Source organism: Anolis sagrei, chromosome X, assembly GCF_037176765.1.
Source record: "Anolis sagrei isolate rAnoSag1 chromosome X, rAnoSag1.mat, whole genome shotgun sequence".
Classification (NCBI taxonomy): domain Eukaryota; kingdom Metazoa; phylum Chordata; class Lepidosauria; order Squamata; family Dactyloidae; genus Anolis; species Anolis sagrei.
In genome coordinates this window covers 106503235-106530824 of record NC_090034.1, presented here as the reverse complement: position 1 = coordinate 106530824, position 27590 = coordinate 106503235, and the positions used below count along the sequence as shown (strand labels likewise).

General features: G+C 43.0%; 1 protein-coding gene across 1 annotated transcript in view; it reads right to left on the bottom strand.

The window, feature by feature from the left end:
* Positions 1 to 502: 502 nt before the first annotated feature.
* Positions 503 to 27590, bottom strand: part of LOC137094995 (relA-associated inhibitor-like) — a 73092-nt gene continuing 46004 nt past the window's right edge. Inside the window, exons 6-13 of the mRNA XM_067461116.1 lie at positions 24392 to 24480; positions 21158 to 21563; positions 18570 to 19117; positions 17478 to 17615; positions 15547 to 15680; positions 9184 to 9350; positions 6175 to 6374; positions 503 to 3875 (exon numbers count right to left, since the gene is read on the bottom strand). Coding sequence (XP_067317217.1) covers positions 3837 to 3875; positions 6175 to 6374; positions 9184 to 9350; positions 15547 to 15680; positions 17478 to 17615; positions 18570 to 19117; positions 21158 to 21563; positions 24392 to 24480 — 1721 coding nt within the window. The 3' untranslated portion in view covers positions 503 to 3836. The remainder of the gene's footprint in view (positions 3876 to 6174; positions 6375 to 9183; positions 9351 to 15546; positions 15681 to 17477; positions 17616 to 18569; positions 19118 to 21157; positions 21564 to 24391; positions 24481 to 27590) is intronic.

The window sequence follows — 27590 nt, the reverse complement described above, 5'->3', positions numbered from 1 at the left end:
ATAAACAAGAATAAAATATGAAACTAAGTGAAACACAATGTTGAAATAATTAAATAATAATAATAATAATATAAAATAAATAAAAATAAAATATGAAAATAAGACACCATGTAGTCATAATTAAATAATAATAATAATAATAATAATAATAATAATAATTAGAAGAATAAAATATGAAAATAAGAGTGACACACCATGCATAAATAATTAAATAATAATATAAAATAAAGAATAAAATATGAAAGTAAGAGTGTGCCACAATGTTGAAATAATTAAATAATAATATAAAATAAATAATAAAATATTGAAATAAGAATAAAATACGATGTAGAAATGAATTAATTACAATTATAAAATAAATTAATAATGAACTCCTGCATCCATCCGAAGGCTTCCATTTGGGGAAGAGAAGGACAATTCAGCATTTCGAATATTTTCCAGCTCTCGGCATAAGCGCATTAATTCCTTTATTTGCAATTTAATCAAATACGAAATTCATCTCATCAGTCCGACTTTTAATATTTATTGCTACAGTTTGGCAGCTCAATCGTCAATACAACACAACAACACCCCGAAAATACAACACAACAACAAAAAATTGTGGACAAGGAAGGGTTAACTCTACAGAACACACTGTCTCTGAACCAAAAAAGAAAACAATTTATTTATATATATTTTAAAAAATTCCATAAAAACACCCTTTAAATCCCCTAAAAAACCAGTTTAACGAGAAACAAGGTGCGTCTACACTGCAGAATTAACGCAGTTTGAAACCACTTTAACTTTCACGGCTCGGTGAGTGTGGTGGAGTCCTGGGAATTATAGTTTGCATTATTTTTGCACCTAAGATAGAAGACCTTGGGAAACGACAACTCCCAGGAGTCCATAGCAATGAGCATTGGAAGTTAAAGCGGTTTCAAACTGCATTAATTCCATAGTGTGGATGCAATAACTTCCATGGCTCAGTGAGTGTGGTGGAGTCCTGGGAGTTATAGTTTGCATTATTTTTGCACCTAAGGCAGAAGACCTTGGAAACGACAACTCCCAGGAGACCATAGCAATGAGCCATAGCATTGGAAGTTAAAGCAGTTTCAAACTGCATTAATTCCGTAGTGTGGACACACTAACTTCCATGACTCAGTGAGTGTGACGGAGTCCTGGGAGTTATAGTTTGCATTATTTTGCACCTAAGGTGGAAAACCTTGGGAAACGACAACTCCCAAGAGACCATATCAATGAGCCATAGCTATCGAAGTTAAAGCAGTTTCAAACTGCATTAATTCCATAGTGTGGATGCACTAACTTCCATGGCTCAGTGAGTGTGACGGAGTCCTGGGAGTTATAGTTTGCATTATTTTTGCACCTAAGGCGGAAGACCTTGGGAAACGACAACTCCCAGGAGTCCATAGCAATGAGCCATAGCATTAAAAGTTAAAGCAGTTTCAAACTGCATTAATTGCATAGTGTGGATGCACTCACAATCCCATTGGGCTTGACCTATTGCTGATTTTCCCCTGCTATGTACAGACTTATATTAAAGCAGGATTACATCCGAACCCCCCTTTGCTAGGCAGGAAGGCGCAATCCGATCCCTCCCGACAGATGGCCATAAAACTCTGCTTAAAGGGCAAGATAAATAGAGTCATAGAAAGGGTGGCCAATCCGAGAGACTAATGCATCCCCTTTTCCATGGCTTCTCACTAAGGCCATGCAATTCAATCCCCTTTTGCTAGGTGGGAAGGCACAATCCGATCCCTCCCGACAGATGGCCATCCAGCCTCTGCTTAAAGGGCAAGAGAGATAGAATAATCGAAAGGTGGCCAATCCGAGAGATGAATGCATCTCCTTTTCCATGGCTTCTCACTAAGGAAGGCCATGCAATTCAATCCCCTTTTGCTAGGCAGGGAGGCACAATCCGATCCCTCCCGACAGATGGCCATCCAGCCTCTGCTTAAAGGGCAAGATAAATAGAATCATCGAAAGGTGGCCAATCTGAGAGATGAATGCATCCCCCTTTTCCATGGCGTCTATCCAAATCCCCTTTGGCTAGGCAGGAAGGCACAATCCGATCCCTCCCGACAGATGGCCACCCAGCCTCCCATAAAGCAATTGGATCAAATTGGTTATTCATTTCATTGAATCCTAGAATGATAAGGAGTTGGAGGAGACGCTGGAAGGGCCGTCCATCCGAACCCCCTTTGGCTAGGCAGAAATGCACAATTCGATCCCTCCCGACAGATGGCCATACAGCCTCTGCTTAAAGAGCAAGATAGATAGAATCACAGAAAGGTGGCCAATCTGAGAAACTAGCGCATCCCCTTTTCCATGGCTTCTCACTAAGGCCATGCAATTCAATCCCCTTTTGCTAGGCGGGAAGGCACAATCCGATCCCTCCCGACAGATGGCCATCCAGCCTCTGCTTAAAGGGCAAGATAGAATAATCGAAAGGTGGCCAATCCGAGAAACGAATGCATCCCCCTTTTCCATGGCGTCCAGCCAAATCCCCTTTGGCTAGGCAGGAAGGCACAATCCGATCCCTCCTGACAGATGGCCACCCAGCCTCCCATAAAGCAATTGGATCAAATTGGTTATTCATTTCATTGAATCCTAGAATGATAAGGAGTTGGAGGAGACGCTGGAAGGGCCGTCCATCCGAACCCCCTTTGGCTAGGCAGAAATGCACAATTCGATCCCTCCCGACAGATGGCCATCCAGCCTCTGCTTAAAGAGCAAGATAGATAGAATCACAGAAAGGTGGCCAATCCGAGAAACTAGCGCATCCCCTTTTCCATGGCTTCTCACTAAGGCCATGCAATTCAATCCCCTTTTGCTAGGCGGGAAGGCACAATCCGATCTCTCCCGACAGATGGCCATCCAGCCTCTGCTTGAAGGGCAAGATAAATAGAGTAATAGAAAGGCGGCCAATCCGAGAGACTAATGCATCCCCTTTTCCATGGCGTCCAGCCAAATCCCCTTTGGCTAGGCAGGAAGGCACAATCCGATCCCTCCCGACAGATGGCCATCCAGCCTCTGCTTAAAGAGAAAGATAGAATCATAGAAAGGGTGGCCAATCCGAGAGACTAATGCATCCCCTTTTCCATGGCGTCCATCCGAACCCCCTTTGGCTAGGCAGGAAGGCACAATCTGATCCCTCCCGACAGATGGCCATCCAGCCTCTGCTTAAAGGGCAAGATAAATAGAGTAATAGAAAGGCGGCCAATCCGAGATACGAATGCATCCCCTTTCCCATGGCTTCTCATTAATGCTTTTGAATTAATTGAACACCTAGCTGCACTTGGAAGCATATGTTAGAAGGGGCCTCCAAAGGTCATCTAGTCCAACCCCTTTCCTCCCATAAAGCAATTTGGATCAATTGGTTATTCATTTGATTGGATCCTAGAATGATAAACAATTGGAGGAGACCCTGGAAGGGCCATCCATACGAATCCTCTTCTGCTAGGCAGGAAGGCACAATTCGATCCCTCCCGACAGATGGCCACCCAGAGAAGGAGAGATCCCACTGCCAAATAGCCTTGGTTGCAATGGAAAGGGTGGTTGGCTACATTCAACGTTCCCAAATAATAACAATAACAATATGATGGACATGGAGTGAGTCCTGCTCCGCTGATTTCTCTCATTCGTGTTCTTCCAGTCATAAAGAGGTTTCAGAAGGAGCCAAAACGGAGAGGGGGAAAAGTCCTTCCTTTTGCATTTCTTCCTTGCAGTTTTCCTTGCTGGGATCGGGTCAAAAAAAATTGTCCTTCCCCCCTCTAATTTTTCCAGGTCCAGATATATATTTTTCGGCTTCCGTTTTGGATGTCGACGCTGTAGACACTTCATGGCATTCTTGGTTGAGGTCTCACCCGAGGAAAGAGCTGGGAAAGAGGGATACAGAAAGCCAAGTCAGTTCATTCGTACAGACCATTGTTGTGCAGCAGCAAATGCAAACATTTATTTATTTATTTATTTATTTATTAGCATGTTTATTTATTAAAAATTACAGCTCCCAAGATTGCAAACTAAAATTCCCAGGATTGCAAACTACAGCTCCCATGACTGCAAATGACAACTCCCAGAATTGCAAACGACAACTCTTAGGATTGCAAACTACAACTCCTAGGATTGCAAACGACAACACCTAGGATTGGAAATGACAACAAACGACAACTCCCAGAATTGCAAACTACAACTCTCAAGATTGCAAACAACAACTCCCAGAATTGCAAAGTAAAACTCCCAGGATTGCAAAGTAAAGCGCCCAGGATTGCAAACTACAACTCCTAGGATTGCAAACTACAACTCCTAGGATTGCAAACTACAACTCCTAGGACTGCAAATGACAACTCCCAGGATTGCAAACTACAACTCCTAGGATTGCAAACGACAACTCCTAGGATTGCAAACAACTCCCAGAATTGCAAACTACAATTTCCAGGATTGTAATCTACAGCCCCCAGGGACTGCAAATGACAACTCCCAGGATTGCAAACTACAACTCCCGGAATTACAAACTACAACTCCCAGAACCGCAAACTATAGCTCCCGGGACTGCAAATGACAACTCCCGGAATTACAAAGTACAAGTCCCAGAATTGCAAATGACAACTCTCAGGATTGCAAACTGCAACTCCTAGGGTTGCAAACTACAGCTCCCAGGACTGCAAACTCCAACTCCCAAGACTGCAAATGACAACTCCTAGGATTGTAAACGACAACTCCCAGAATTGCAAATGCCAACTCTCAGGTTTGCAAACTACAACTCCTAGGATTGCAAATGATAACTCCTAGGATTGCAAACAACTCCCAGAATTGCAAATGACAACTCTTAGGATTGCAAACTGCAACTTCCAGGATTGCAAACTACAGATCCCAGGACTGCAAATTAAAACTCCCAGGATTGCAAATGACAACTCCCAGGATTGCAAACGGCATCTTCCAGGATTGCAAAGGACAACTCCCAGGATTGCTAACTACAACTCCCAGAATTGCAAATGACAACTCCCAGGACTACAAACTACAACTTCCAGGATTGCAATCTACAGCCCTTATAACTGCAAATGACAACTCCCAGGACTGCAAACTACAATTCTAGGATTGCAAACGACAACTCCCAGGATTACTAACTACAGCTCCCAGGATTGCAAACTACAACTCCCAGGATTGCAAACTATAGCTCCCGGGACTGCAAATGACAACTCCCGGAATTACAAACTACAACTCCCAGAACCGCAAACTATAGCTCCCGGGACTGCAAATGACAACTCCCGGAATTACAGAGTACAAGTCCCAGAATTGCAAATGACAACTCTCAGGATTGCAAACTACAACTCTCAGGACTGCAAACTACAACTCCCAGGATTGCACACAACAACTCCCAGGATTGCACACAACAACTCCTAGAACTGCAAGCAACAACTCCTGGGATTAATCCAATGTATTTTAATGTATTTTAATCTAATGTTTTTTCTCTTGTATGATGCTGTTGTAATTGTGTTTGTATGTTGTCGGCATCGAATTGCTGCTGTTGTAAGCTATCCTGAGTCCTCCCTCGGGGATTGAGAAGGAAGGGGTGGAAACGTCAGAAATAAATAAATAAACTACAATTCCCAGGATTGCAAACTACAACTCCTAGGATTCTCTAGCATGGAGCCATGGTGGTTCAAGTGGTGCCAAACTGCATTCATTCCACAGTTTGCACTCTTTGGTGGAGAAGTCTCAAGGCCTTGCAAAACTACAACTCCCAGGGTCCCATTACATTGAGCCATAGTGTTGCCAAGCTGTATTAACTGGATAGTAGTGTCTTTCTTTGCTGCAGAGATGCAAGCAATATATCCATTTCAAAGCAAAAATGGCTTGTGAGTGGTTATTTAATATTGCTATATGGATCCTACAGTCTTACAATTGTATTGTTTATTAGGCTTGTGCATTGTGGCTGCCACACACTAGGTTTGTTGCATTATGTAATAACAATAACAGCAATAATAGCAATAACAAAACCAGTAATAATAACAACAACAATAATACTATGTAACGTGGTTTTTGTTCCTGGGTTATGAATGTCATTTCCTAATTGGTTCTATCATAAAAACATAGGAAAAGTTTATTAAAGTGCCAAAACTTTGTTCTGGCAGGAGGAACATCATCCTGATGATGACGAGTGTGGCGGGTGCTCACCCCGAAGTAGTTCTTGGGCACGTATCCCTCCTGCCCGTAGAGGGAAGCCCACCACCAGTCGGTCTCCTCGGCCCCGTCCCGCCGGAGGACGGTCACCGGCTCCCCCTCCCGGAAGGAGAGCTCGTCCTTGAACTCGGCGCTGTAGTCCCACAAGGCGTACACCGCCCCGTTGTTCATCAGCCCCATGCTCTGCTCCACGTCTGCAAGGCACAAGAAGGCACACGCTTAGCAACACGTCCCAACATGGAGAGAGAGGGAGCCACTGGCCTAGGGCACCTCCGGGGATTGTTGGCTTCCTGCCTGCCTGCCTGCCTTTTGGGATCTCTCTCTCTCTCTTTCTGTTTTCTTCCTTCCTCCTTTCTTTTCTTCTGCCGTCCTTCCTTCCTCACTCCTTCCCTTCTTTTTTCTTTTTCCTGCCTCTTCCTGTCCTGCCGTCCTCCCTTCCTCTTTCCATCTTTCTTCCTCCCTTCCTTCGTCACTCCTTCACTTCTTTTTCCCTCCCTCCCTCCCTTTCTCTTTCTGTCTTTCTTACTCCCTCCCTCCCTTCTTTCCTCCCTCCTTCCTTTCTTTTTTCTTTCCTTATTTCCTTCCTCCCTCCCTCCCTTTCTCTTTCTGTCTTTCTTACTCCCTCCCTCCCTTCTTTCCTCCCTCCTTCCCTTCTTTTTTCCTTCCTTATTTCCTTCCTCCCTCCCTCCCTTTCTCTTTCTGTCTTTCTTACTCCCTCCCTCCCTCCCTTCTTTCCTCCCTCCTTCCCTTCTTTTTTCCTTCCTTATTTCCTTCCTCCCTCCCTCCCTTTCTCTTTCTGTCTTTCTTACTCCCTCCCTCCCTTCTTTCCTCCCTTCTTTTTTCCTTCCTTATTTCCTTCCTCCCTCCCTCCCTCCCTTTCTCTTTCTGTCTTTCTCCCTCCCTGCCTCACTTCCTTCCTCACTCCTTCCCTTCTTTTTTTCCTTCCTTCCTTTCTCTTTCTGTCTTCTTTCCTTCCTCACTCCTTCCCTTCTTTCCTTTCTTTCTCTTTGTTCTTCCTTCCCTCCTTCCTTACTTTCTCTTTCTGTTTTTCTTCCTCCCTGCCTCACTGCTTCCCTTCTTCCCTCCTTTCCTTCTTCCCTTCCTAAATTCCTCTTTCCATCTTTCTTCCTCCCTTCCTTCCTCACTCTTCCCTTCTTTTCCTTCCTTCCTTCCTTCCTTCCTTCCTTCCTTCCTTCCTTCCTTCCTTCCTTCCCTTTCTTTCTCTTTGTGTCTTCTTTCCTTCCCAACTCCTTCCCTTCTTTCCTTTCTTTCTCTTTCTGTTTTCTTCCTCCCTGCCTCACTGCTTCCCTTCTTCCCTCCCTCCCTTCCTAAATTCCTCTTTCCATCTTTCTTTTTTCCTTCATCACTCCTACCCTCCTTTTTTCTTCCTTCCTTCTTTCCTTCCTCTTCCTGTCCTCCCTTCCTATTTGTCTTTCTTTCTTCCTTCCTCACACCCTCCTTTTTTTCTTCCTTCCTTCTTTCCTTCCTCTTCCTGTCCTCCCTTCCTATTTGGGGCTTCCTTCTTTCCTCACTCCTTCCCTTCTTTTTTCTTCCTTCTTTCCTTCCTCTTCCTGTCCTCCCTTCCTATTTTGGGCTTCCTTCCTTCTTTCCTCACTCCTTCCCTTCTTTTTTTTCTTCCTTCCTTCTTTCCTTCCTCTTCCTGTCCTCCCTGACTTTCTTCCTTTCTCTCTCTGTCTCCCTTCCTTCATTCCTCTTTCTATCTTTCTTTCTCACTCCTTCCCTTCTTTTTCTTCTTTCCTTCCTCTTCCTGTCCTGTCTTCCTTCCTTCCTCTTTCCATCTTTCTTTCTTCCTCCCTCCCTTCCTCCCTCACTCCTTCCCTTCTTCTTTTTCTTCCTCCCTCCCTCCCTTTCTCTTTCTTTCTCCCTCCCTCCCTTCCTTTCTTCCTTCCTCACTGCTTCCCTTCTTTTCCCTTCCTTCCTTCCTCTTGGGAGATTTGGAAGAAACCACAAGGGCCACCCAGTCCACTCCCCAACCCCTGCCACGCAGGAACATGGAATCAAAGCATCTTCCTTTCTGTCTTTTTTCTCTCTCTTCCTTTCTTTCCTTGCTTCTTATCTCGTTACTTACTTACTTTCTTTTTATGTCTGTCTTTTCTTCTTTCCTTTCTTTCTTCCTTTCTCTTTCTTTCATTCCTTTTTTCACTCCTTTCTTTTCTCTCTTTCTTTCTTCCTTTCCTTCCTTTCCTCACTCCTTTCCCTTCCTTCCTTCCTTCCTTCCTTCCTTCCTTCCTTCCTTCCTTCCTTCCTTCCTTCCTTCCTTCCTTCCTTTCCCCCCTCCCTCCCTCTTTCTTTCTTTTTTCTTTTCTTCTTTTGTTTCTTCCTTTCTCTCTTTCATTCTTTTTCTCACTCCTTTCTTTTCTCTCTTTCTTTCTTCCTTTCCTTCCTTTCTTCACTCCCTCCCTCCCTCCCTCCCTTCCTTCCTTTCTCCTTCCTTCCTTCCTTTCCTCCCTCCCCCCTCTTTCTTTCTTTCCTTTCTTTCTCTCTTTCTTTCATTCCTTTTCTCACTCCTTTCTTTTCTCGCTTTCTTCCTTCCTTTCCTTCCTTTCCTCCCTCCCTCCCTTCCTTTCTTTCTCTCCTTCCTTCCTTCCCTCCCTCCCTCTTTCTTTCTTTTCTTCTTCCCTTTCTTCCTTTCTCTCTTTCTTTCATTCCTTTTCTCACTCCTTTCTTTTCTCTCTTTTTTTCTTCCTTTCCTCCCTCCCTCCCTTCCTTTCTTTCTTTCTCTCCTTCCTTCCTTTCCTCCCTCTTTCTTTCTTTGTTTCCTTCTTTCGTAGTATCCAAGAGTTGAAAGAGACCACGAGGGCCATCCAGTCCAACATATACCCTCCCATCCTCACCATGCAAGGACATGGATCCAACACATCCTTCTGTCTGTGTGTTTGTTTTCCTTCCTTCCTTCCTTCCTTCCTTCCTTCCTTCCTTCCTTCCTTCCTTCCTTCCTTTTGTCGCTTCCTTTCTTCCTCTCTTTCCCCTTCACTCACTCACCTGCCAGGTAGCTGAAGCACTCGCTGTACCCTTCGCGGTAGGGGTCGCACTTCTCGATGGCCATGCTCCCGTCGCTGAAGGTAGTGGCAAAGATGGCCGCGCCGTGCTTGACTAGGGCGATGCAGATGGCCGTGTCATTGCAGGATGCCGCACAATGCAAGGGGGTCCTAGGAAAGGGAAAGAGAGAAAGGCCAAGTCAAGGACCACGTCTTCTCCCAAGGGAGTTTGCCCATGTTTTGAGGTGGACCATCTCCCTTGGATACAGCCTAAGGCCCCTTCCAACTTCTGGTCATCTAAGATGTATCTAATTTATGACCACCTTCAAGATGTTTCCAACTTAGGGCCACCATCAAGGTGCTTCCAACTTCTTGTCATCTAAGATGCATCTAATTTATGACTACCTTCAAGGTGTTTCCAACTTAGGGCCACATTCAAGGTGTTTCCATTGCATGGCCACCTTCAAAGTATCTCCAACTTATGGTCATCTAAGATATCTCAAACTTAGGGCCACCTTCAAGGTGCTTCCAGCTTCTGGTCATCTAAGATGCATCTCATTTATGACTACCTTCAAGGTGTTTCCAACGTAGGGCCACATTCAAGGTGTTTCCATTGCATGGCCACCTTCAAAGTATCTCCAACTTATGGTCATCTAAGATATCTCAAACTTAGGGCCACCTGCAAGGTGCTTCCAACTTCTGGTCATCTAAGATGCATCTCATTTATGACTACCTTCAACGTGTTTCCAACGTAGGGCCACATTCAAGGTGTTTCCATTGCATGACCACCTTCAAAGTATCTCCAACTTATGGTCATCTAAGATATCTCAAACTTAGGGCCACCTTCAAGGTGCTTCCAACTTCTGGTCATCTAAGATGCATCTCATTTATGACTACCTTCAAGGTGTTTCCAACGTAGGGCCACATTCAAGGTGTTTCCATTGCATGACCACCTTCAAAGTATCTCCAACTTCTGGTCATCTAAGATATCTCAAACTTAGGGCCACCTTCAAGGTGCTTCCAACTTCTGGTCATCTAAGATGCATCTCATTTATGACTACCTTCAAGGTGTTTCCAACGTAGGGCCACATTCAAGGTGTTTCCATTGCATGACCACCTTCAAAGTATCTCCAACTTATGGTGATCTAAGATATCTCAAACTTAGGGCCACCTTCAAGATGTTTCCAACTTCTGGACATCTAAGATGTATCTAATTTATTACCACATTCAAGCTGTTTCCGTTGCATGTCCACCTTCAAGATATCTCCAACTTATGCTCATCTAAGATATCTCAAACTCAGAGCCACCTTCAAAATGTTTCCAACTTCTGGTCATCTAAGATGTATCTAATTTATGACCACCTTCAAAGGGTTTCTAACTTAGGGCCACATTCAGGGTGTTTCCATTGCATGGCCATCTTCAAGGTATCTACAACTTATCGTCATCTAAGATATCTCAAAGCCAGTTCATATAAAGTCAGGGCCACCTTCAAGATTTTTCCAACTTCTGGTCATTTAAGATGCATCTGATTTATGACCACATTCAAGATGTTTCCAACTTAGGACCACATTCAAGGCGTTTCCATTGCATGTCCACCTTCAAGGTATCTCCAACTTATGGTCATCTAAGATATCTCAAACTCAGAGCCACCTTCAAGGTGTTTCCAATTTATGGTCATCTAAGATGCATCTGATTTATGACCACATTCAAGATGTTTCCAACTTAGGGCCACATTTGAGGCGTTTCCATTGCATGTCCACCTTCAAGGTATCTCCAACTTAAGGTATCTAAGATATCTCAAACTTAGGGCCATTTTCAAGATGTTTCCAACTTCTGGTAATCTAAGATGTATCTAATTTATGACCATCTTCAAAGGGTTTCCAACTTAGGGCCACATTCAAGGTGTTTCCATTGCATGTCCACCTTCAAGGTATCTCCAACTTAAGGTATCTAAGATATCTCAAACTTAGGGCCATTTTCAAGATGTTTCCAACTTCTGGTAATCTAAGATGTATCTAATTTATGACCATCTTCAAAGGGTTTCCAACTTAGGGCCACATTCAAGGTGTTTCCATTGCATGTCCACCTTCAAGGTATCTCCAACTTAAGGTATCTAAGATATCTCAAACTTAGGGCCATTTTCAAGATGTTTCCAACTTCTGGTAATCTAAGATGTATCTAATTTATGACCATCTTCAAAGGGTTTCCAACTTAGGGCCACATTCAAGGTGTTTCCATTGCATGTCCACCTTCAAGGTATCTCCAACTTAAGGTATCTAAGATATCTCAAACTTAGGGCCATTTTCAAGATGTTTCCAACTTCTGGTAATCTAAGATGTATCTAATTTATGACCATCTTCAAAGGGTTTCCAACTTAGGGCCACATTCAAGGTGTTTCCATTGCATGTCCACCTTCAAGGTATCTCCAACTTAAGGTATCTAAGATATCTCAAACTTAGGGCCATTTTCAAGATGTTTCCAACTTCTGGTAATCTAAGATGTATCTAATTTATGACCATCTTCAAAGGGTTTCCAACTTAGGGCCACATTCAAGGTGTTTCCATTGCATGTCCACCTTCAAGGTATCTCCAACTTAAGGTATCTAAGATATCTCAAACTTAGGGCCATTTTCAAGATGTTTCCAACTTCTGGTAATCTAAGATGTATCTAATTTATGACCATCTTCAAAGGGTTTCCAACTTAGGGCCACATTCAAGCTATTTCCATTGCATGTCCACCTTCAAGGTATCTCCAACTTAAGGTATCTAAGATATCTCAAACTTAGGGCCACCTTCAAGATGTTTCCAACTTCTGGTAATCTAAGATGTATCTAATTTATGACCATCTTCAAAGGGTTTCCAACTTAGGGCCACATTCAAGGTGTTTCCATTGCATGTCCACCTTCAAGGTATCTCCAACTTAAGGTATCTAAGATATCTCAAACTTAGGGCCATTTTCAAGATGTTTCCAACTTCTGGTAATCTAAGATGTATCTAATTTATGACCATCTTCAAAGGGTTTCCAACTTAGGGCCACATTCAAGGTGTTTCCATTGCATGTCCACCTTCAAGGTATCTCCAACTTAAGGTATCTAAGATATCTCAAACTTAGGGCCACCTTCAAGATGTTTCCAATTTATGGTCATCTAAGATCCATCTAATGATGACCAACATCAAGGTGTTTCCAACTTAGGGCCACATTCAAGGAACTTCTAATCACAAAGTGTTTCCAATGCATGGCTACCTTCAAGGTATTGCCAAGTTATGGTCATCTAAAATATCTCAAGCTATTTCCAACTTATGTCCATCTACATATCTCTAATTATTGCCACCTTCAACAGGTTTCCAGCTTATGGTCATCTAAGGCCCCTTCTACACTGCCATGTAATCGAGATTATCAAAGCACGTTATCCCCATGATCTGCTTTGAACTGGATTAGATAAGTCTACATTGCCATTTAACCCAGCTTAAAGCAGCTAATCTAGGTTTTATATGGCAGTGTAGAAGGTATCTCAAGCTAAGATATCTCAAGCTATTTCCAACTTATGGTTATCGAAGATATCTCTAATTTATGGCTGCCTTTTAGGTGTTTCTAACTACAAGGTGTTTCCAAAGCATGGCCACCTTCAAGGTGTTTCCAACTAACTGTATTCTAAGGTATCTTATGGTATTTTCAACTTATGCTCATCTAAGATATCTCTAACGTATGGTCCCTTTCAAGATGTTTCCAGGTTATGGTCATCTAGATATCTAAAGCTATTTCCAATTTATAGTCACCTAAGATAACATTGCATGAAAAGTGAGTAAGGCCCCATCTAATTCAAATTATCTGCTTTGAACTAGATTATGTGGCAGTGTAGACTCATACGGTATAATCCAGTTCATATAATGCGGATTATCGTTGTGATTCAGTCTGAGCCTGAGCTTTCGGAACCTGAGTTTCCCCAGGACGAGAGGATAATGGGTTACGGATTTCTGAACATGTTCCGGTCAGTGAGTCAAATGAAGAAGTGCTGATTCTGAAGAAGAGATGGCATTTCTCTTCCCTAGAGAAAAGAATGTGTTTTCAGATAAAGATAGTGAAACTTCGGAGCTCCAGGTGGAGGGTCCTTCTGGGAGTTCAGGGCCTCTTGGTTCCCTGGGTGACCAGGCCCAGCAGGGCGAAGATAATGAGCTAACCGGCCTTGAATGCAAAGATACAGAATGGGGGATGCCTGGCTCGAGAGCAGTACATGTGAAAAAGATCTTGGAGTCCTCGTGGACAACAAGTTAAGCATGAGCCAACAATGTGATGTGGCGGCAAAAAAAGCCAATGGGATTTTGGCCTGCATCAAGAGGAGCCTAGTGTCTAGGTCCAGAGAAGTAATGCTACCCCTCTATTCTGTTTTCGTTAGACCACACCTGGAATATTGTGTCCAATTCTGGGCACCACAATTCAAGAGAGAGATTGACAAGCTGGAATGTGTCCAGAGGAGGGCGACTAAAATGATCAAGGGTCTGGAGAACAAGCCCTATGAGGAGTGGCTTAAGGAGCTGGGCATGTTTAGCCTGAAGAAGAGAAGGCTGAGAGGGGATATGATAGCCATGTATAAATATGTGAGAGGAAGCCACAGGGAGGAGGGAGCAAGCTTGTTTTCTGCTTCCTTGGAGACTAGGACGCGGAACAATGGCTTCAAACTACAAGAGAGGAGATTCCATCTGAACATGAGGAAGAACTTCCTGACTGTGAGAGCCGTTCAGCAGTGGAACTCTCTGCCCCGGAGTGTGGTGGAGGCTCCTTCTTTGGAAGCTTTTAAACATAGGCTCGATGGCCATCTGTCAGGGGTGATTTGAATGCAATATTCCTGCTTCTTGGCAGAATGGGGTTGGACTGGATGATGGCCCAGGAGGTCGCTTCCAACTCTTTGATTCTATGATTCTATGATTGTATGAAGATAGTGGAGATTTGATTAGAGAGGACTGGTTGTAATTAAGAGTTTGAAGAAGCGCACGTCTTGCCAACAAGCATGAAGCTAGAGGTCAACGTAATGCTTTTATGTTGGGGCAACTTGTTTAATGATCTGGTCGAAGGGCATTCTCTGTCAGTCCAATGTTGCTTTTACCCTGTTAACTTCTGTGGAATTACCTTGCCTTTTACGGAAACCTTCTGGCTCTTTGGGACTTTGATTTTGATCCTGATTTTTGGAGACTGTCTTGCTGCCATGGACTTTTGCTTAAGCAATGCTAAAGGACTATGCTTCATGTTATTTGCCTTTGGAACCTGGAAACTTTGCCTTTACATTTAAGACTCTGTCTTGCTCATTGAACTTTACTTCTTTACTTCCCTGTTTTGATTTTGCTTTTTCTCAATAAACTACAAAACCTACAGCCTTGGTGTGTGGTGCTGTCTTGGATGTTGTGGCTGAGCTATTTTCTGATAATGAGGATGATGGGATTCAGATTCCTGCTGGGATTCAGCTCTTTGTCTGTGCCTCAAATCTCTGGGCCTGCTTCTGAGGCTCCCACAGACAGTGCAGTGTCAACACAGCCATTCCCAGCAGAAAGGAATTTTAACGAAGGAGATAGCGAGCAGATACTAAAAGTGTAGATAGTGACTTGACCCGGCAAGCTCGTCTTGATCTCCGGGTCAGGTGAAGTTCTCGTCTGGCCAGCAGACAAGAAGCCAGCTCGGTGAAAGGTCATCGCAATGCTTTTATGATGATGAGAGCCTAATGTTTTCATGTTAGAAAGGTATTTAGGCCTCTTGCAAACCCTCAGAAAACGTCAGTTCAATGTAGCTTATTAGCCTGAAAGCTTCATGGAATAACCTTAGCCTGGAAAGCAGTACGCTTGGAATTTCTTGCATTGTGATTCATGAGGCAATTGTTTCATTGCTTGTACCTGGGACTCTGGTTTGAACTGTGCCAATAGGATTGTGTTTCCTGTTTTTACCTGAAGATCTTTGGAACTATATTTTGCTTTTAACCTTAATCTTTGGAACTTTGCAATGCTTATTCTTTATTTTGACTCAATAAACTATAAAACTACAGCTCTTGTGTGGTGGTGTTTGGAAGCAAGGTGAAGCTTACTCTGAGTTGCAACATTGGGCAAGGTGAATCTATCCTGAGTTGCAACAATTATCTGATTTGATAATCTGGATTATATGGCAGTGTAGATCCAGCCTAAGACACAAACACACATGGCACAACTCTCAAGGTAATGGTTGTATTTGTATGCCGCACAACACCCGTTTGAAGGCTGCACTCTGGCCCTGAGATTCCTCCCCAATACCCTGAAGACTGAGGCTGAAGACTAAAGAAAGAAATCTGAGATCTGGCAACTCTACTGGTACTTGGTTTCTATAACTCCCAACAAGGGAGACAGCTCACCATCCATGGCTATCCGGGGAGTTGACGTTGGCCCCGATGTTGATGAGGAAGTCCACAATGTTGTAGTTGGCACCGCAGATGGCATTATGCAGGGCGGTGATGCCCTCGTCGTTGGGCTGGCTTGGATCGTTCAGCTGAAGGAAGAAGGAGGAGAGGAGAAACAAGTCACAGACTGTCACAGGCATGGGCAAACTGCGGCCCTCCAGGTGTTTTGGACTTTCGAACCAGGAATAGAAGACAATTCAAACTTGGTGTTGCATCTCAGCTAGGGTTCACCTTGGTCAAGCACTCACCAGAAAGCCAAGCGTAGTAATAAACGGTTTACTGTTAAAGCACACACAGTAAAAGAGTAAAAAAAAAAATCAAAATATGTAAAGCGAGAAAGAGTTCCAAAAGCCAGAGATAATCTCCAATGCAAAGGTTAAAGCATGAACGTTAATCCAAGGTGCATGGAACAAACATGAACTTGAGTAGTCCAAGAAACAAAGAACAAAACATGAGCTTAAGTCCATGGTAAAATCCCCAAGACTGGTAGCAAAACTTGACTAGGAAATTTGGCTTGAAGCTAAGATAGGACCAGGAACAAGGCAGGAGCTTCTTGCTCTATTTACTACGTTGCTTGATCTGAGACGTGAGAGCTATTCTTTCCCTAATTAATGACAGCGATGCATGAAGGCATTCCATTGGCCTTGAGAAGTTTCTCTCTCGGCCTCTGCCTCCTTTTCCCATGGCTCGGCTTTCACCTGGAATGCTTCCCCCGCAGGAGCAACCTTGATTCTCTGTCCAAGCCCCCTTCCTCCCTTCTCTGCCTGTCAGCTTCTAAAACAGTTTCATTTTCACACAGAAAATCAACCAAATCCTTCTCCGTTCTCTAAACCGGGGAATCACCATCCTTTATTCTCTGTCCAACCCGTCCCTTCCTCTCTTCTCTGCCTGTCAGCTTCTAAAACAGTTTCGTTTTCACACAGAGAATCAACCAAATCCTTCTCCATTCTCTCAACATGGGAATCGCCACCCTTGATTCTCTGTCTAACTCCCCCTTCCTCCCTTCTCTGCCTGTCAGCTTCTAAAACAGTTTTGTTTTCACACAGAGCATCAACCAAATCTTTCTCTGTTCTCCCAACCGGAGAATCGCCACCCTTGATTTTCTGTCCTACCCCCCTTCCTCCCTTCTCTGCCCGTCAGCTTCTAAAACAGTTTCGTTTTCACAAGAGAATCAACCAAATACCCCTCCGTTCTCCCAACCGGGGAATCACCATCCTTGATTCTCTGTCCAACCCCCCCTTTCTCCCTTCTCTGCCTGTCAGCTTCTAAAACAGTTTCGTTTTCACACAGAGAATCAACCAAATCCTTCTCCATTCTCTCAACATGGGAATCGCCACCCTTGATTCTCTGTCTAACTCCCCCTTCCTCCCTTCTCTGCCTGTCAGCTTCTAAAACAGTTTTGTTTTCACACAGAGCATCAACCAAATCTTTCTCTGTTCTCCCAACCGGAGAATCGCCACCCTTGATTTTCTGTCCTACCCCCCTTCCTCCCTTCTCTGCCCGTCAGCTTCTAAAACAGTTTCGTTTTCACAAGAGAATCAACCAAATACCCCTCCGTTCTCCCAACCGGGGAATCACCATCCTTGATTCTCTGTCCAACCCCCCCTTTCTCCCTTCTCTGCCTGTCAGCTTCTAAAACAATTTCGTTTTTCACAGAGAATAATCCAAACCCCCCTCCGTTCTCCCAACTGGGGAATCACCATCTTGTTCCGACATCCCATCTGTCTGAGCACCTCCAGAAGCATCAGGCCCTGCACCCCCAAACCCCTCATCATCATCATCATCATCATCATCATCATCATCATCATCATCAGCTGGCTGAAGTACAACATTTGGTTACAGAGTGTAATAAAAGGAAAACAAAACAAAGAAAGAAGGGAGCTCACCTCCTTGACCGCCTCCTTGACCACGTCCAGCTCGCCGGTCAGAGCCGCATCCAGAAGCAAAACCAAGGGGTTGAGACGGGCCTTCTTTAGCAGCCGTTTCCGCGGAGAGGAGATCTTGCGCAAGACGGAGCGCTTCTCCTGCAGATCCATGGGGCAAGAAAGAGGTTGTGATAGATAGCATGGCTTGATGTCTCAAAAAGAAAACTCTTCTCTCCTTACTACTATTGCCATCCACAGTCAATCGGTGAGGGTAAAAAAGGAACACCACTCAGCAAGAGGGGAACTCCATACAACAAGCTGAAAGGGTCTTTGAGCAAAATTTGCAAATACTAAGTAAGGGGCTTTTGGGTGAAAGCTAACAAAATCAGCAAAGGAGAGACATAGCCTTTCTCTGACTTAAAAAGAGCAATATGGAAGAAAGTGTTTTTTAAGAAACAAGATGTGACATTTAGAAGGTACTTCTTACACAGGATGCTTGCGGTTAACTTCAAATGTTGTTTTTGAAGCGCAGAGGCCACGTGTACAAAGAGGGTACTTTCCATCAAAAAGTCAGAATTATTATTCATAAAAGGTGTTTTCCCCATGCTTTTTTTGTTTGTACTGAGCTATAAAGTTTGCAGATTTCAAGGGAAGAACACGGCAGTCACTTGAAGGGTAGCATCTGTGCATGCTATCGGCTGTCCGTCTTCTTCATGAAGAAACTAAAATAAAACCTTGTTTTTTTGATCTTTCATTGGGACTGTCTCCTTCCTTCTGTGCTCCCGCGACGTGGACCTAAAAAGACCCAATTTAGGGTCTCTAACAAAGCAATCATGTCCTAAACAGAGGATGGCTCCAGGCAACAACGGCCAGGCTACCTCTATGCAGATACTCTCACTCTATTGACTTTGCAGCTGCAAGGCGACTCCAACTCCCTATAGATAGAGATTCAGGCATGGGCAAACTTCTGCCCTCCAGGTGTTTTGGACTCCAACTCCCACAATTCCTAACAGCCTAACGGCTGTTAGGAATTGTGGGAGTTGGAGTCCAAAACACCTGGAGGGAGGGCCAAAATTGGTCCGCGCCTGCTGTACGGGATGGCCACACACTTACCGGACTGGGCAGCGGTGTGAGAGCAACTGGACTCTCCGGTGGAGGAGGAGAAAGAGGAGACGGCGGAGTGATGGTCGGTGTGGCCGGAGCAGGAGATGATGCCAAAGCCGTGGTTGGTGTTGGCACCTTCTGTTCGGCGGCTTCACTGATGGGCGCGAGCTCGGCCTCTCCGGTCGGGATGCCCGTCTCCTCTTTGCGGGGCTGTTGCTGCTGGTGGTGGAAGAGGCGGCTGATGATCTGCTGGTATTGCTTCTTGTGCGTCGGTGGCAGAGCCGGGCCGGGGCTTTGTTCCATGGAACCGCGGCGCTTGAGTGGCCGGGGCATCTCAGCCAGGACGCGGGCTACCTCCTCGAATTCGGGCACCTTTTGGGCCTCTGGGGGCAGAACCGGCTGCAGCCGTGTGGGGCTCAAGGGGCGAGCCAGGGACTCCATCTCTGACGCTTCGCCCCCCGGGAGGAGGAGGATACCCTCCAATTCGGGGTCCGGCTCGGTCAAGGCGATGGGCACATTGCGGACAGGTTCGGCCACAGGGACGGCAGCCCTGGCTCCTGAGAATTATGAAAACACAACGTATCACAATAATATCTGTTCCTGGGTTATCAATGTCATTTCCTAATAGGTTCTTTCCTAAATGTTGCACCTCAGCAGGAGTTTACCTTGCTCCAAATTCAGGTGCAAGCAAAGCCATGGGAAGGAGAGGCCGAAGCAGGAATCTCAAGGTCAACGGAATGCTTTCATGTATTGCAGCCCTTAAATTTGGGCGAGAGCTGCACCAGCAGACTAAACATCCTGGGGATTGTGGTTTTGCAAGATTTTAAGCCTCCTCTGCTAAAGGAGGCAGATGCACCAGCAAACTACACATCCTGGAGACCATAGTTTTGCAATTATCTTGAGCCTTCTGTACCAAACAATGCTGATGCACCAGCAAACTACACATCCTGGAGACCATAGTTTTGCAAGATCTTAAGCCTTCCATGCCAAACAATGTTGATGCATCAATAAACTACACATCTTCGAGTCTGTAGTTTTGCAAGATTTTGAGCCTTCCCTGCCAAAGGTAATGATGCATGAGCAAACTACATATCCTGGAGACCATCGTTTTGCAATATCTTGAGCCTTCTGTACCAAACAGTGCTGATGCACCAGCAAACTACACATCCTGGAGACCATAGTTTTGCAAGATCTTAAGCCTTCTGTATCAAACAATGCTGATGCACCAGCAAACTACACATCCTGGAGACCATAGTTTTGCAAGATCTTGAGCCTTCTGTATCAAACAATGCTGATGCACCAGCAAACTATACATCCTGGAGACCATAGCTTTGCAAGATTTTGAGCCTTCTGCATGAAACAATGCTGATGCACCAGCAAACTACATATCCTGGAGACCATAGTTTTGCAAGATCTTGAGCCTTCTGTACCAAACAACGCTGATGCACCAGCAAACTACATATCCTGGAGACCATAGTTTTGCAAGATCTTGAGCCTCCCCTGCCGAAGGAAACAGAGAAGAAAAGTGGGAAGGGGAAGGGAAGGTGTAGGTAGGTAGGTAGGTAGGTAGGAAGGAAGGAAGGAAGGAAGGAAAGAAGGAAAGAAGGAAGGCAGGTATATCAGAGAAGAAAGGTAGGAAATAAACAAAAGGAGGGAAGGGGAAGGGAAGATGTATGAAAAAAGGAAGGAAGGAAGGAGAAGTTGGGAAAGTATATGAGGGAAGAAAGGCAGGAAAGAAAGAAGAAAGAGAGTGTAGGAGCATGGGAAAGAAGGGAGAAAGGAAGGAAGGAAGAAGAAAGGAGCGGAAGGGAAGGTGTAGGAACGAAGGAAGGAAGGAAAGAAGGAAGGCAGGTATATCAGAGAAGAAAGGTAGGAAATAAACAAAAGGAGGGAAGGGGAAGGGAAGGTGTATGAAAAAAGGAAGGAAGGAGAAGTTGGGAAAGTATATGAGGGAAGAAAGGCAGGAAAGAAAGAAGAAAGAGAGAGTAGGAGCATGGGAAAGAAGGGAGAAAGGAAGGAAGAAGAAAGGAGCGGAAGGGAAGGTGTAGGAACAAAGGAAGGAAGGAAAGAAGGACGGAAGAAAAGGGAAGGGAGGAAAGAAAGCAAATGAAGAAGAGAAAGGGGAAGGAAAGAAAGAAAGAAAGAAAGAAAGAAAGAAAGAAAGAAAGAAAAGGAAGTATGGAACTACAGAGCGAAGGAAGGAAGGAAAGAGAAAGAGAGGGAAGAAAGGAGACAAAGAGGAAGGAAAAGAAAAAGGGAGGTGGAAGGAAAGAGATACAGAAGGAAGGAGGAGAGAAGGAAAGAAAAAAGGGAAGGGAGGAAAGACGCAGCAAAGGAAAAAGAGAAAGAAGGAGAGAAAGACGCAGGGAAGGAAAGAAATAAAGAGAAGGAAGGATGGGAGCAAACAGCTAAGGAAGGAAGTAAACAGGTAGAGAAGGAAGAAAGGAAAGAAGAAAACGGAATGAAGGAAGGAATGAACGAAGCAGAGAAAGAGGGAGAGAAGGCTGGCCACAGCAACGCGTGGCGGGTAAAGCTAGTATATTATATAGATTAGTTATATAATATCTTTACCTTATATATGAGAGTAAATACAGTACCTTCGTTTGCAGGTGGCGGGGCCATCCGAGGCGAATGCTGCCCGGTGGCAAAGGCCTGTGGGGGGGCCTGCTTTTGCAAAGAGCGGAGGAGAAGCGGGGACCCCGTCAGTGTTGGCCCCAGAGGGAACTTCTTTCCAGTGTTGCCGTATTCCCAGAAGGCGTTCTGCAGCCGGAAGATCATGGAGAGCGGGAGGGGCTTGTGGCGCTGGGGGAGCCCGGGTGGGGGTCCCGGGGGTGGCATGGGGATGCGCGAGACTGGCTGCCAGTTGCGCGGCAACGTCCCGGCGGGGTTGGCCGGCAGAGAGCGGCGGAAGGAAGAGGGGGTCTCCGGGCGCCGCTCGGACGCAGGCGGAAAGACCTTGTAGTTGCGCGGCAAAGTAGCGCTGTGCGTCCCAAAGGGACCCTCCTGCGGGAAAAGAGGGAGAAATCAAACCCATGAATCCCAAATTCTCTATAGTTCTCCCCAAAGTCTCCAAAGGTTTGAGCAACACTGTGTGACAAAAGTCTGAAAAAGTTTGAAAGTGTTATTTCTTGTTTATTATTATTATTATTGGTCTATATTACATTATTAGTAGTATTAGTAAGGGGATATATTATTATTATTATTATTATTATTGGTATATTATTATTTGATATTACATTAGCATTAGTACAGGGATATATTATTATTATTATTATTATTATTATTATTATTATTGGGATGTTAGTATTAGGATATATTAATATTATTAGGATATTATTATTATTTGATATTACATTAGCATTAGTACAGGGATATATTATTATTATTATTATTATTATTGGGATGTTAGTATTAGGATATATTATTATTATTGGGATATTATTATTATTTGATATTACATTAGCATTAGTACAGGGATATATTATTATTATTGTCATTATTATTATTATTATTATTATTATTATTGGGATGTTAGTATTAGGATATATTATTATTATTGGGATATTATTATTATTTGATATTACATTAGCATTAGTACAGGGATATAATATTATTATTGTCATTATTATTATTATTATTATTATTATTGGGATGTTAGTATTAGGATATATTATTATTATTACTGGGATGTTATTATTATTTGATATTACATTAGCATTAGTACAGGGATATATTATTAGTATTATTATTATTATTATTGGGATGTTAGTATTAGGATATATTATTATTATTATTATTATTATTGGGATATTATTATTATTTTATATTACATTAGCATTAGTACAGGGATACATTATTATTATTATTATTATTATTATTGGTATATTATTATTTGATATTACATTAGCATTAGTACAGGGATATATTATTATTATTGTCATTATTGTTATTATTATTGGGATGTTAGTATTAGGATATATTATTATTATTGGGATATTATTATTATTTGATATTACATTAGCATTAGTACAGGGATATATTATTATTATTATTATTATTATCATTATTATTGGGATGTTAGTGTTAGGATATATTATTATTATTATTACTAGGATGTTATTATTATTTTATTATTTATTATTATGTTATTATTATTTTATATTACATTAGCACTAATACTACAATATTATTATTATTGATATATTATTATTTTACATTACATTAGCATTAGTACTGGGATATATTATTATTATTACTATTATTAGGATGTTAGTATTGGGATATATTATTATTATTATTATTATTATTATTATTATTATTGGGATATTATTAGTACGAGTATCCGAATAAATAATAATAATAATAATTATTATTATTATTATTGGGATGTTATTATCGGTAGTAGTAGTGAGATATTATTATTGGGATGCTGATATTAGTATTAGTATTGATATTATTATTATTATTATTATTATTATTATTATTGGGATGTTATTATTAGTATTAGTATTGGGTTGTTATTTTTATTACTGGGATGTTAGTATTAGGATATATTATTATTATTATTATTATTATTATTATTATTATTATTGGGATGTTATTATTAATTTATATTACATTAGCACTAGTATTAGGATATATTATTATTATTATTATTATTATTGGGATATTATTAGTACGAGTATTGGAATAAATTATTATTATTATTATTAGTAGTAGTAGTAGTAGTAGTAGTATTGGGATGTTATTATTGGTATAAGTATTGAGATATTATTATTGGGATGCTGATATTAGTATTAGTATTGAGATATTATTATTATTGGAATGTTATTATTGGTATTAGTATTGGGATGTTATTTTTATTACTGGGATATTGATATTAGTATTAGTATTGGGAGATTATTATTATTATTATTATTATTGAAATGTTATTATTGTTATTAGTATTGCAATATATTATTATTATTAGTAGTAGTAGTATTGGGATGTTATTGCTATTAGTATTGGGTATATTATTATTATTGGGATGTTATAATTAGTTTTGGGATATATTACTATTGGTTTATATTATATTAGTAGTAGTATTAGTCCTGGGATATAATTATTATCGTTATCATTATTATCATTATTATTGGGAAGTTATTACTAGTATTAGTTACTAGTTAGTAGTAGTATTAGTGCTGGGATATAATTATTATCATTATCATTATTATCATTATTATTGGGAAGTTATTACTAGTATTAGTTACTAGTAAATAGTAGTATTAGTGCTGGGAAATAATAATAATAATAATAATAATAATAATAATAATAATAATATCATTATTATTGGGATGTTATTATTAGTATTAGTTACTAGTAAGTAGTAGTATTAGTGCTGGGATATAATTATCATTATTATTGGGATGTTATTATTAGTATTAATATTAGTATGTTAATAATAATAATAATAATAATAATAATAATAAGTTTGGGGGATTTGATAATAAACAAACCATAAATCAAATCATAACACATTAGACATCATCAACATCAAATAACAATGAAACATTACAACAAATTGGGCATCACACCACTAAAAATGTCATGTTTAGATGAAAACAATATTTGTTGCAGAGTGGCATAGGTAAATCCAAAGATTCCAAACAAATCCAGAATGGTTCCTAGTCCAAAGCGTCTCACATAATCGAAGCTCAAATAAATGATGTTCGCTGGCTTTGCAAAGCAAAGGTCACCCCATTCCTTTCTGGAGTGTTTTCGAGGTCCGTTTTCCCATTCAGACGAAGGGAGAACCCACACACGAGGATGGCGGCACTAAACTCTCAGCTCACCTTGCTTGGTACGATGCTCCCGTCCAAACTCGATTCCCGCCAAGGAGCGAGCGAGTTGTTTTGGCGGAGTCCAAGATGAGCATCGCCTCCTGCAAAGAAACATCACCCTTGATGAAATGGGACAATTCGATTGCATATTTTGGCCCCCATCCAGGGGCGGCTCATCCATTACGCGAAGTAAGCGGTCGCAGAACACTTTTTTTTGCCAGGGGCGCAGAGGCGCCTCTGTAAATGCTCCTCGACCGCCACTTGAGGAGCGCCCCCTCAGCTCACAACAACCCTAGCAGTCCGGGGGGAGCCTCGGCTTTCTTGCCTCGCTGCCGGGCGATCCTCTTCCCAAAGGGGCCGGGCCCTTGAGCCTCGCCTAGCCCCTCTCGTTCCTGCTCCACCCGGCCACCGGGTGCGCGAGCAGAGCCGGCACTCAATCGTTCTCTGCGTTTGATCCCTTCCCCATGACCAGCTCCCTTTCCCGATCCCCCGGCGCTCCACCCGCCTCCTCTCCTCTCCCCAATCCGCGGGTGGGCCAAGGGGCGGAGCCACCACGCCTGGCCCGCTTCGGGTCCGGTGGCATGTCTGAAGACCCCAGCATGCGCACCAAAAGTCGCCTCTTCTCCTGACTTTTTCTTAAGCCATTGGGACCAAGAGAGAAAGAGAGAGAGAGAGAGAGAGAGAGAGAGCCCCTCCGGCTGGAGGTATCTCCCACCTCCGCTCCCTCCTTTGTTTTTGCGCCTACCTTCAGGAAAGGTGGGCATCTCCACCTCTCTCTCTCTCTTTCTTTCTTGGTCCCAATGGCTGAGGAGAAAGTCAGGAGAAGAGGTGACTTTTGGTGCACGCGCCGGGTCTTGAGACACGCCTCCGGACCCAAAGCGGGCCAGGCAAGGGAGCAAGTGCGGCAAGTGTAGCTACTGGGATGTATAGTTCACCTACAATCAAAGAGCATTCTGAACTCCACCAATGATGGAATTGAACCAAATATGGCACACAGAACTCCCACAACAAACAGAAAATATATTGTCGAAGGCTTTCATGGCCGGAATCACTCAGTTCTTGTGGGTTTTTTCGGGCTATATGGCCATGTTCTAGAGGCATTTCTCCTGACGTTTCGCCTGCATCTATGGCAAGCATCCTCAGAGGTCTGTTGGAATTAGGACAAATGGGTTTATATATCTGTGGAATGGCTGGGGTGGGGCAAGGAGCTCTTTCCTGCTGCAATTAGGTGTGGATGTTTGGCTAATCACCTTCATTAGCATTTGAAGGCCTGCTTGAACCTGGGAAAACCTGTTGCTGGGAGGTGTTAATCTGTGCCTGGTTTCTTCCTCTCTGTTGTTTAGCTGTTATAATTTTAGAGTTTTTTAAATACTGGTATCCAGATTCTGTTCATTTTCATGGTCTCTTCCTTTCTGTTGAAATTGTCCACATGCTTGTGGATTTCAATGGCTTCTCTGTGTAGTCTGACATGGTGGTTGTGAGAGTGGTCCAGCATTTCTGTGTTTTCAAATAATATGCTGTGTCCAGGCTGGTTCATCAGGTGCTCTGCTATGGCTGATTTCTCTGGTTGGAGTAGTCTGCAGTGCCTTTCATGTTCCTTGATGCGTGTCTGGGCAATGCTGCTGCGTTTGGTGGTCCCTATGTAGACTTGTCCACAGCTGCATGGTACACAATGGTAGGCTCCTGCAGAGGTGAGAGGATCCCTCTTGTCCTTTGCTGAACGTAGCATTTGTTGGATTTTCTTGGTGGACCACACCAACAACCACCATGTCAGACTACACAGAGAAGCCATTGAAATCCACAAGCATGTGGACAATTTCAACAGAAAGGAAGAGACCATGAAAATGAACAAAATCTGGCTACCAGTATTAAAAAACTCTAAAATTATAACAGCTAAACAACAGAGAGGAAGAAACCAGGCACAGATTAACACCTCCCAGCAACAGGTTTTCCCAGGTTCAAGCAGGCCTTCAAATGCTAATGAAGGTGATTAGCCAAACACTCACACCTAATTGCAGCAGGAAAGAGCTCCTTGCCCCACCCCAGCCATTCCACAGATATATAAACCCATTTGTCCTAATTCCAACAGACCTCTGAGGATGCTTGCCATAGATGCAGGCGAAACGTCAGGAGAAATGCCTCTAGAACATGGCCATATAGCCCGAAAAAACCCACAAGAACTGAGAAACAGAAAATATATATCAATGATTGGTTGGGGGGGGGGGGGCGCCAAAATACTATTTGCTTACCATTGAAAATTACCTAGAGCCGCCTCTGCCCCCATCCAAGCCCATAGCCAAAGGTCAAAAAAAGAAAACCTAGTTAACTCATGAATGTTAACTGCTTAATTCCCAACCCCCATGCCAAATATATGAGAAGCAAAAATTAGAGTCCCTCCAGAACTACAAGTCCACTCTATGTGCTGTCACGCGCTGGGCCTGTGAAAGAGTCTGCAGACAGGACGTGTTTTCTGAATGTCCAACGGGACGCCGGGGGTGCCTCGGCTGAGAGGCCTTTTGGATTTCCCCACACAAAGTTCTTTTAAAGACTTAGAAAGTTCAACAAAGTTTTTATTGTTGCTTAAATCTTCAATAAATCCAACAAATACTTCAAGGCTTTGAATCAACTGGTGGCTTGCTTAAATCTTGCCCACAAGGGAAGGATGTTTCTTCCTTCTACAAGTGAAATCCTTGACCCCTCCCTGGTCAATCTCTTTACTTTGCTGGCATGGGCCCTACTCCCGGTTTATTTATTTATTTAGCAATTTTGTATATTGGTCTTCTCACCTCTGTCGAGGGACTCGGGCCGGTTTCCAACAGTAATATCACAAACAGTCATTAAAACATCATATTACATATTAAATTAAAACATTAAAATAGCAAAATGCAATCAAATAATTACAATGGTCAGTCGTCACAATAAAATCGTTCGTCATTCGTCGTCATCCATCCATATCACAGAATATTGACTCACTCGTCGAATGCCAATCGCCATAGCCAGGTTTTCACCTGTTTTCTGAATGTCAAGATGGAAGGGGCAGTTCTGATCTCCAGTGGGAGAGAGTTCCAGAGCCGAGGGGCCACCACCTAGAAGGCCCTGTCCCTCGTCCCCACCAGACGCGCTTGTGAGGCCGGTGGGACTGAGAGCAGGGCCCCTCCAGATGATCTTAGCAATCTAGATCCATGATGGCGAACCTATGACATATGTGACA